The sequence below is a fragment of the Paramisgurnus dabryanus genome, chromosome 11 (assembly GCF_030506205.2).
Source record: "Paramisgurnus dabryanus chromosome 11, PD_genome_1.1, whole genome shotgun sequence".
NCBI classification, from domain to species: domain Eukaryota; kingdom Metazoa; phylum Chordata; class Actinopteri; order Cypriniformes; family Cobitidae; genus Paramisgurnus; species Paramisgurnus dabryanus.
In genome coordinates this window covers 8,112,893-8,125,022 of record NC_133347.1, presented here as the reverse complement: position 1 = coordinate 8,125,022, position 12,130 = coordinate 8,112,893, and the positions used below count along the sequence as shown (strand labels likewise).

Sequence of the window (12,130 nt, the reverse complement as noted above, 5' to 3'; positions counted from 1 at the left end):
GTAGCTGAATGTCAAAAAAAACTTTATTTATACCCGTGTCATTAACAAATGCAACAGACACACTCACATTAACGGTTTTTTATAAATCCATTATCCTGCCCGATTAAAACATAAACATTGCAAATAACACCAGAATTAACAAATAATTTACGTACACATATCCTAAAAATTAACCTTGTGTAACTGATACGCTGTAAAGGGGGTAAATTTTGATCATGATTTTGAATGGAAGTCAATGGCGCTCTCTGCCGGTTGGGTATACCAAGATGGCGGCTCGAACTCTGCGCTGGCTTCAAATCACGCAGTTACGTCAAGCGTTCTATGCGCAATCCAGTCATTTATATAGATCAGTGGTCTGAAACCGCTCCCTATCCACTGTATAGTGCACTATATCGGGTGTCGGCCATTTTGTAGTGGTGTCCGAAACCTGAGTGAACGACTTCATTCCCTACATTCATTCACTACTTTTTACCCACAATGCACTCTGATTTTGAGGGTACATTCGATGTACACTCGTTCACTCATATTTCCCATGATGCAACGGGAGACGAACGCGTAACTTGAATCAGCTGAAGGATACTGACAGTAAACACCAAACATTTAGGTTTATACACTTTTGTTACTTCTTGTTGTCAGTTATTTTCTACTTTTTGAAAATAAACAAATGAAAAATAATTGCGTTATCTTTTATTTAAAATCGAATACACATTTTTATTAAACAATAAATAAACAGCAGTAGATAAATATTATAAGTTGTTTTGCTCTCTTTATTATCAACTAATAGAATAAACATGACTAATGTGAAAAACAGTAAGAAAGTAAACTTTACCATTTCACAGCACAATCAATAAAGCCACACAGGTGTTTATGATGAATCTCTGCGACAGCTCTCTGACGCATGATATTTACGTCAGTGTCCGAAATCGCTCACTCATTTTCATTTGCTTCTTCCCCATATAGTGGACTCAATTGTCATTCCCCATATAGGGAATAGTGAATGAGTGAACGAGGGAACGGTTTCAGACACAGCTAAGATAACATTTTTATAGCTTTCACAAATAAACTGGTATGATTGACGGTTTGATGGTCTTTATATGAACACTATACATTTGGCATTGTGACTTTGGTTAACATGTTTGTCATTTCTGAGGAATAGTCAGAATGATTTTAACTGAAATATTTTGACAGCGCCAAAAGCAGCAGACCACAAGTGTAACGAGCGGACAGCCTGTTGTAGGCCGTAACGTTTACATCCACCTTACTTTTGATTTTACAATCTACATTGACAAGCACACAAAAATAGAGAACAATTATCTTACATAATAAAATACTTTAACTACCTGCTATCTTGGTATTGTGAGCACATGAATTTGAAAAATATCTTTTGTTTCTAAAATTATAAGTGGAACATTTTATGCATCTTTATTTGACCTCAAACAAAGCATCAGATCCTGCAAACCGTTGGGAACCACTGTTCTAGAGCATGTTTGATTTCGGTTACCCAAACTGTTAATTAATGCATTAACTAACAAACATGTATTAATGTGTAGTTAAGGTGGCTGTAATTCATGCATGAATTCATATGACTCATGACATAGTTATGGTTAGTTATTGATTAGTACATGGCTTAACTTATCATTACTTCATATTAAAGTAATTATTAATTTATGTATTAGTACATGATTATTCATGTACTGTTATTGTAAAGTGTTACCATAAATATTAACACATGAGATAAGGGAAATCATTGTGGTGAGCATTGTGGTGATAGTTTTTATTTATTTTGTGTGGCTGTGTTAAAAAATTATCATGCAAATAACGATTAAAATATTTTCATATGTTTGTTGTGTGGCTGTATTACGTTTATTTTATGTAAGTTTTTTTTAGCAATTAAATATTTCTATTCTTTTCTCATCTCTATTCTTCTATTTAAACTTACTTCTTTAACTTACGCAAGTGAAGAGAAACCCTTTTAATGAATACCTATCACTCCCAGTGTTATGACATGTGGTATATAAAGCACCAATAGCTAATAAGTATGCTCACAGAAACTGTTTTAAATTGAGAGCTGCTTTCTTTTCTGCCTGGTTTTCTCCACGGTTGAAAATCTGTCAAAGCCACACTTAGATTTCAGGTCCTCATGATGTGAAAATGTGCAGTGAACGATGCTAAGGCTGAAGACACGGCGTGTCATAGGCCTATATGAATCATTATTAGAACATAATACAACTACAATCACATATTTCAATCCCTACTTGCTTGAAACCTCAAGTGCTGTATTTAAAACCCTATCACCATGGAAACGTACTGATATGGTATCATAATTTTTTTTTATTTCTAATAATCATATGTTTTTCTTCTATTCATGTTGCGCTAATTCATAAAATTAGCCAAGTAGTAAAATACATACAAATCAGGTTGGATGATAAATCAGGTTGGATGATAATAAAGCAACTTCATTTTGTTAATTTATGGGTTGAAATGTTTCAATTAACTTTTGTACTTTTTGTAATTGTCGACCCCAAAAAACGAGTGTTTAAAAGACACAAAAGTGGAAACAGGCAACTTTTCATAGTACTACTATTAGTAGACCTGCACCCACTAGGGGGAAACGTAGTCGGCAATCCACCTTTTTCTCCTTAAAGGCTGAGTTTTACGGCTTGACAGCTTATAAAAATGTATTTCTGGGTTTTTTGGCTTGTAAGCTGTACATCTTGTCACACAGCAGCTTTTAGGCATTATTCTGTTTTTTGTTATAAGCCAGAAATGACAAGGAGGCGGCCTCTCGCAAAACAAAGTCAATGGAGACGGTTGGATTGTTTACCCCACCGGTGGGCGTGGTTTTCAAATTAGCATAACTGTGCTCTGTCTCCACGTGCTAGTTTTATGCTATATGCTAGCGTTTAGTAAGTTCTACTATTGACGTAGCAGTTACGTTTTGCAGGTCCATAGTAAAAAAAAAAAAACACAAACTTACCACTCAGAAACATCCATTAACATTCCCCAAACAAATGATAATTCCTCAAATTTCATATCTTTATCTAATACAGGCTCAAACATATAAGATCTGTTTATACACACACAGAGCTACTAAAAAGGAGCTGCTCTGAGAAACAGCCAATCAGAGCAGAGCTCAAAATTATTATTCATGACCCTTTCAAATAAGGTAATAATAGACCATTTGATTCTAAATGCAAATCCTAAGGTTGTAAATGGACATGGTAACCATCTCTGGATAATTTTTTAACTTAACTCTTTCACCGCCATTGACGAGATATCTCGTCAATTAAGAGAAAACGCTTCCCCGTCAATGACAAGATTTTCCGTCTTTCCGCAATACCGCTATTATCCACCAGGTGGCGCTCTTCCACAACTTTTTAAACCCGGAAGTATTGCCCTATGGCAAGCGGCTGCATGTCCATGTCTGTTTTAAAGAGCGCTCTGAATGGGATCTCTATGAAAAGTCCGTCACAAAAATGGAATTATCTCTGCTTTTTGCCCAAAATGTGGTGTTTTTGCAGAAACCTACCCATATTCAAAAGCTGATTACAAAAGAACCACTAAAGGTAGGATGAAACGTTTTTTTGTGTTTGAAAGCAGAGGGTCTGTTCATTCATTTGGTATATTGTATGTCTATATATTTAAAGAAGAACATTTTCTGGAAGGCATTAAACTTTGGTGAAAATCATGAAAAACGCTGGCTCTGGCTGGCAACTTTTTTTAAAAACGCTGGCGGTGAAAGAGTTACTAAAGCCACATACCTTCTATGTAGATATTAAAAAACAATTAACCTACTATTTCAATGCATTCTTTGGCACCTTTAAATATATATTTGTGATGCTTATTTTGATTTTCTAATAAATCAATAATATACAAACAATACTGTATATCCAAGGCAACATCTGTGGTATCACTTTATCTGGAAAAAAAGACTATCATCAGAGCACTTCTTTTCTTTAGCTGTCATCAATACAGGGATCTATTGGCCAATCATGATGATAAGAAATAGGTAGTTGGTATCGGCTGCAAAATCCTGATGGGATCATCCCTATATCTCGCACCATTGGATACATAAAACTTGACCGTTGCTTTGTTAGCGTTAATTTCCACCACTTCACCGCTTAAAAGAAAAGTTTTTTCAAACTTTAAGAAACCTCACTTCTTGATTCTCTTAAACTCTATGATCAGTATCAGCCACCATATATAGAAAATGCAATCACATTATATTAAACTGCATGCTGTGTAAATGCACGTGCAACTTACTCCCATTCTTTCCGTCGCGCCTGTGGGGTGCTCTGAATCTTGTGTGCCTGGTGTGCTCTAATGATGTCCCGTTGTTCAATGAGCCCTCCCCTGCGTCGTTTAATGATATTCGGGCTAACAGCAATCGGGTCAAGACCCAACGCGGCAGCTCCCTCGCACGACCCCGCCAGATCCAGGGAGGATGGCGGCAGACCCATCTGATGTGCGTGGGGGACGTAAAGGGTGTCGAAACTGGATGCATTGGACATGAAGTTGTCAGCCAGGCTTTGGGGCTCCAGCAGCGAGCAGGCAGGGGAACCGTCCTCCAGTGCTCCACGGTGCTTGTGCCAGACCTCCGGGTCCTGCGGCTGGCCGAGGAAACATCGTGGAGGTGGGCTCCCCCCGAACCTCCCCTGACAGAAAGATGGCACTGCCAGGGCATTGCGGTCAGAAAGGCTCTGAGCGCTGTCCGAACAGGTGCCCAATTCCAACATTCTGAAGCCAGACTCTCAGCATCGTTCTGTTTACAGAGAGAAAGGAAATATTAAAACAACCTGTTATTCTCTGTTTTATTTTTTATTTAACCTTTATTTTTCCAGGAAGGTCCCATTGAGATTAAAGAAATCTCTTCTTCCAGGGAGTCCTGGCCAAGATGGCCATACCAACGTTTCACAGAAACACATTACACAAAACTAATTCTAAACAAGCAAGACAAAAAAAACACACATTTGCAAATTTAAGTTAATTAAAACAGCAACATACTTCACTCATTTTACATCGTAATACTCTGTAATTATCTCAAAATGTTCAGTGCTATTGTAAAGCAAAAATTAGGTCATTAATATGCAACGGAAGATTTCCAATTAAAAGTCACTCTCAAACCTGTATACATTTATTTGTTCTGATCAATACAGAGGAAGATACACTGAAAAAATATTCATTCAAGTTACTACATTTTTTAAGGTAAGTGGTTGCAATCAATAAACTACATTTAAACAACATTTTTTTTTTTTTTTTATTTTTATTTTTTTTTTTTTTTAAATGTAGATTAAATAAATTGATTGCAATCACTTACCTTAAAAAATTGAATAAATTGAATGAATCATTTTTTTCAGTGTATTTCAAGGAATGTTCATAATCAAACCAATCAGAGGGACCATTGACTTCCATAGTAGGAGAAAAGAATACTATGGAAGCCAATAGGACTTCTGATTGGTTTAGTTATAATCATTCCTTGAAATATCTTCCTTTATGAACTATCCCTTTAAAGGGATAGTTCGGCCAAAAATGATATTAAACCCATGATTTACTCACCCCCAAGCTGTCAGAGTTGTATATGTCCATCGTTTTTCAGACAAACACATTTTCGGATATTTTAGAAAATGTTTTAGATCTTTCAGTTGATTAAATGTAATGTTACGGGGTCCACGACCTTCAAGTCCAAAAAAAGTGCATCATCCTTCACAAAATAAATCCAAACGGCTCCAGGATGATAAACAAAGGTCTTCTGAGGGTAATCCGCGCGGTGTTGTTGTAGAAATATCCATATTTAAAACTTTATTAACGTAAATAACTACCTTCCGGTAGTGCCGCCATCTTAGTCGCGTCCGCATTCAGGATGAGAGCTTACGCAGCCTACGGAGGCTAATCTGCTGCTGCTCTGTGCCCCTGCCCTCCGAATTTGTCATACGTCACTAAGAAAAGTGCGTACACTACGCTAATACTCTCTCCTGGGGCCGGTTGCACCAGCTGTGCGTAAGTTACAACGTAGCTTAGTTACGACGTAAATAGGCACTAAGTTACAACTTACGCACTACTAAATGTTTTTGCGTTGCACCATTAAACTTAGTTTAAGCGTAACAATACGTTGTAACTAAATATTTACGGAAGCCCCTGTCCATGAATAACGTTTGGAATAAGATGTCATCCAGATTATATAACATCGATGAGCTCGTATTAATTATGAAGAGCCGCAAATTCGTCAACGACTTTTCAAGAACTGTTTAATTTTCTGTGTATCCATCAATTAAAATAAGATTTAAAATTTCTTCCTGTTTATTTTCTCTTCCATGTGTGGGATATATATTTTCAATTAAAAGTGTAATGTTTTGAGTTCGATAACATATGCTTTAACGTCTTTTTTTAACTTTCAGTTTAGGCGAGACAAGAATGAGTTTGAAATTACGTACTGTTCAGACTATTTCCTGCTTGCCCATTATAAGGCTTGTGATTGGGTTAAGGAAAATAAACGTCATTCTATGCGACAACGCATTACTTTATGGAGAGCTTACGACCTACTAGCTACGTTCTTCCTTAAGAACAAGTGGTGCAACCGAATTAAGTAAAGAGTTAGTTATAAACTAGCTAGTAGTTACTAAGCCTCTAGTTTGGACTTTACGTCCCAGTTTAAGTAAGAACTTCAAACGACTGGTGCAACCCTACCCTGAATACAAAGGAGTCTAAGATGGCGGCGCTACCGGAAGGTATTTATTTTCGTTAATAAAGTTTTAAATATGGATATTTCTACAACAACACCGCGCGGTTTACCCTCAGAAGACCTTTGTTTATCATCCTGGAGCCGTTTGGATTTATTTTGTGAAGGATGGACGCACTTTTTTTGGACTTGAAGGTCGTGGACCCCGTAACATTACATTTAATCAACTGAAAGATCTAAAACATTTTCTAAAATATCCGAAAATGTGTTTGTCTGAAAAATGGACATATTCAACTCGGATAGCTTGGGGGTGAGTAAATCATGGGTTTAATATCATTTTTGGCTGAACTATCCCTTTAATAACCGAACAGTTGCAGAAGGGAAATAACTTTTTTAAGATCTTTATTGTCAATCTAACTTAATGACATATTTTCCTTTGAATCTCATTCATGAAAGGCTGTTCCTAAAATGTGTTTCATGTGTTGCATCTAAATAAATCTGGAGAAAATCTTTTAAAATCATAATGATGTTTTAGCCAGGTCGTATTAACCTAATGAGGCAATCAATTATGCTGCGTATAAACACATTAAATTCCAATAAAATCCCTATTAAGCCCACAGATCAAGCAAAAGAGCCTTTTAAATACGAAGAAACTATTCATTCTGGAATTAATACTTCTCCGTATTGACATCTCATATAAATCTGACTGAACAAATACTGTGTTATTTAAAAAATGTGGTGCCAAAATACTCGAGAGATTTGTGTGGGATTAACAAATTATTCTTGCCTTCAGAGTAATTTAAATTCAGTCCAATCGTTGGGCAAATGCTGACTAGTTGAAATCACAACATATAAAACATCCCACCCTTTTTTCTGTTAGCCTACTTTTAGTTAACGTGTATTTGAAGTCATATATAGTAGTGTACACCTTTTAAGTTGACAAAATATTCTTTGAGCAAATCTACAGTCATTCTCATCTGGACAAACTGCCATGAAACACGTGTTTCCTAATGTATGTCTCTCCCTTGGCTCAAATGTCCCATCGTAATTTTCCAGTTTCAAAAGGAAATGCATAAAAGTGCATTCATCAAGCCATTTCATTGATTTTTTTTAAATTGATGACATCACCTAAAAAATTATTCTGGGAGTTATTTCCAAGGAAAGCCACCTGCTTCCCAATGATCCGCACAGCAAAACAGGATATTCTCTGTAAACTAGATCATCTCTATTACATTTATCACCAGCTGGCAGACAAAAAACCAGGTCATTGCCATGTGATACTATGTGCACTGACTAATAAAGAGACTACATTATCACAGAATACTGATGCTTGCTGACCCTGCTAATATGATCTATGTGTCTCAGTGCTGGCAAAACAAATGATGTTGGTATATTTTCTCCACGACCGGAGTTCTGTTGCCCTGCTGCTGAGAAACTACTAACATTAGCTTAGCTTATGGTTCTGTAAATTCTGTTAATATAGCTATTATTGTAATGATTTTGCTACAGTCTTAAAGACTTCACTATTTTATGGTGTTACTAAAATTTTTCTATGCTTTTTACATTGCTATTCATGGTATTGCACCCTCAGAAAAAAGATACAAAAGTTGTACCTCTTTGTCACTGGGACAGTCCCTTTTAAAAAGGTCCTAAAATGTGCCTTTTAGGTACAAACGTGTACTTTTTGAAAAGGTAACACCCCAGTGACAACTTTTGTACATTCATGTACCTTTTATCTGAGGGTGTAGGGGTGCGGGGGGCTAACGTGGGGTTAGTTGTAACACGGACCGTTTACATTGGTGCACTGGGTTAAGTGATTTGTTTTTCTCGTATTGTTTTCATGCTGCCAAAAGACCGTCTCCTGCAAATTTATGGAAATGTATAATGTTTTTCCAGAGAGTTATTGATGAAAGATTTTGTTGGCATGTAATTAAATTTTTTCATCATATGTTTTTTTTTTCGGTTTTTGTGTGTACGATACCAAAACCAATGTTATGTCATATTAATCATTGTCTTGTTGACTAAAACATAGCATAGTTTTGAAAAATGTCTGCAACTCTTAGCAACTTTTTTGGTGGGCTTGAAAATATTTTGACCCAGCGGGGTTAATTGTAACGCTGTGTTACAACTAACCCCATAGCACCAATGATATGAAAACGACTAACGTTAGTGTTATTCTTGCCGTAGTTTTAAAAAGGCTACACACAAATGATTGCTGGCTGCCAACAAAATTAATGTGTCTGTCTTATCAAAAATTGTCACATTTATTTTTGTTCATATGTTGATTGAATAAGATCATGTCAAATATTAAAATCATAATGAAATTAATGGCTAAAATCAGACTTTGATTTTCATTATCTCAGAAATTGATTTTGAGACTTTAAGTATGGTTTTTACAGATTGGGTCAAATATAAAAAAATTCAATTGTCATAATTGTGCTGCTTTTTCTCATGCATTTAGACATTTGTATCCATTTATAATTGAGCTATGATTAGATGAGGGATGAATAGTGTAGATACCTGTCTATTATAGACAGATATATCAACAATATCCACTTCAAGTATATAGACAAAATAATATTGAAATATTTGCCTGCAAACTTAATTTTTATCAAGTGTTACAACTAACCCCCTGCCTGTTACAATTAACCCCACCTATGGTGTAAGTTGTAACGTTTGCACTTCTGTCACGTTTGGTGTTATTGTCCAAGAATGGTAAGTAATAGAAACAAACTTCAAATGGTCATTTGTAGCAGAGATGTGTGTGTTGCTTGTGTAAAAATAAAATTAATCAAACTCAAATATTTTTAAATGACTGAGCCAAAACCAAAAAGCATTAGGTTGTGCCCTGTTTTCCACTACTGCAAATTCCTTATGTAATATAAAACTTCCACTTATATATATATATACAACTATTTTAATTGCTGCAAAGACCTTTATAACACTTCAAATAATCTATCCTCCAATGAAACGGCTTTATATATTACTGTATGTTTCACACAAAGTAGCTTTACGCTTTTTTTTGTAGGAAAACTAATTATTTACCCATTTGTTAATTTGTAGACAGCATGAAGCAAGAGCTGACAGGGCATAAATTAGTAAGCCTGACCAAATAAAACAATGTGACTGAAAAATACAAACAAATCTTGCATTTCATCGTGTAAATCTACACAGAAATGTTGTGGCAGCTTATTACACCCCAGCTGAAACTGGGGCAGCTGACTGTTGAGGGAGGATGCAGAAGTGTTCGTATTTAGACTATATTTAACATGGCCGACATCCAACATCATCTCATGGACTAATTGGGGTGAAACATGTTATCATTCCAGTCTTTGGTTCCTGGGAAAAAAGCCAGACTCATTCGTTTTAAAATGTATATATTATTAACCTAATGATATAGATGTGCATGCATTTACATTTACAGTTTTGCATTTGGTGACGAGTCAATTCAAAGTGACTTCAAAGCACTGCTTTGAAGGAACACACGGCAGGATAGAGACTTGAAACATAATCTGAATTCACACACCTTCATTCAGAAAACCACTGTTTCAGGTTCATCCATGGACTTCATTTAAGCTTCATTGTGACTCTCTGTGGCCTTAGCCAATAGCCATGGTGAGTTAATGAAGGGGCACATATTGATTCGGAAGAAGGGCGATTTATTGCAGCTGCCTAATAATGATTCAGAGAGAAATACACACCTGCCCGTGCCAAGTTTCAGTGATGGACCATAATTAGACTCTTGAGCAACTGTGCATGAATGAATGAAAAAGGAAGAAGGGTGTTTGAAAAATAAAAATGCATTTTTACAACAACAGACCAAGATAGGTTCCCATTGCTGTCAGTTAATTATTGGTGTGATGGGTCCATTTCCTTCACACTGATAAGAAAATGTCTGTAAATTGAGCTCGAAGCACGTCTGAACGAAACATGTCCAAACAAATGCCAATGTGATATTGTTATCAAACTGTGAGACAGCACAACTATGCAGATATATAAAAATCAGTGACATCAATGTAAAAGTCTCAAAAGTACTTTTTCAAAGCAGTTCCTACAAAAAGTATACAATACAAAAAATATACATCATAAAACCGTGGTTTTTTAATATAGGACCTGAGGCAAGTAGCCACACGTTACCTACATTGACATCGGGCTTAGATGAAAAGACATATTATTTTAAAGGTGCAGTGTGTAATTTTAGAAGGATCTCTTGACAGAAATGCAATATAATATACAAAACTATATTATTAGTGGTTTATAAAGACCTTACATAATGAACCATTATATTTTTATTACCTTACAATGAGCCGTTTTTATCTACATACATCGAGGGTCCCCATACATGGAAGTCACTATTTTGTGCCGCCATGTTTCTACAGAAGCCCTTAACGGACAAACCTTTTTATTCAGTTTTCTCCGACAATGACAGGTTTGTCCTGTGGCAGCTACCGTAGCTTCTCCGTGTGTCTTGGTGAACGGTGGACTGAGCAATTCACAATCTCACTGCTAGATGCTGCAGAAATTTACACACTGCACCTGTAAGTCTGCATAAATCTATTTTTGAAACATTAAATGAATGGATATTTTCAAATCTAGTCAACATTCAGAATGGCTAGTGTTGACTGAACTAATTAGACAAATCTGGTCAATATGTGGACTTATGACTGCTATGTTTCCTGACAGCAAAATGCTTATAATACTAATGTTATTAGGTCAAAAATGTAGTTGTAAGAGTTGTGCAGGCGTGAATGTATGTGCTTAAAGTTCAAATATTTGGTCAGTTAATAAAGATAGCGGCTATTTAAAACATTTATTTATATCATATTTAAGGTTTGCATGTATCATGTAAGTTGCTCTGATGTCCCATTTGTTATAACCGGACTGCATCCTCCCTGGTGGAGAAATAGTCCCAATACCATAACAGTTTTAAATAAAACTTCTAAATACCCGTGCATGTGTGCGTGCGAGCGAGTATGCGTGTGTGTGTGTGTGTTGAGGTTTCCCGGACAAAGATTAGAATAAATGTTAATCTTAAACTATATTAGTTGACAAAGATGCAAATACTCAACGTTTTTGTAAAGATAAAGGTGTGTTATGTTATGTGTCCAATGTAAACTGGAGCTTTTTTAGTTAAAGGTCCCATTCTTTCTGTGTATTGAAAGAATTGATTGTGTTTACAGTGCGCAATATAACATGTGTTCATGTTTCACGTGTAAAAAACAAGGTATTTTTCACACAATTTACTTATCTGTAGCACTGTTTTCACTGTCCTCAAAATGGGCTGATGTCTTCCTTGTTCTATGAAGTCCCTCCTTCAGAAATACATATCGAGTTATGATTGTGTAGCTTGTAGTGTGTTGTGATTCGATAGCAGCTTAGCTTGCGTTAGCTTAGCTGACGACTGATGTATTCCTGTGGGCGGAGTTTAGACAAAAAACTGTTTTATTGACATCA

General features: G+C 36.0%; 1 protein-coding gene across 1 annotated transcript in view; it reads right to left on the bottom strand.

The window, feature by feature from the left end:
* The window catches only part of LOC141283014 (uncharacterized), an 81,954-nt gene that overhangs the window by 38,032 nt on the left and 31,792 nt on the right, over positions 1–12,130 (bottom strand). The window contains exon 2 of the mRNA XM_073816278.1: positions 4,264–4,762. Within this exon, the coding sequence (XP_073672379.1) occupies positions 4,264–4,736 (473 nt within the window). The 5' untranslated portion in view covers positions 4,737–4,762. The remainder of the gene's footprint in view (positions 1–4,263; positions 4,763–12,130) is intronic.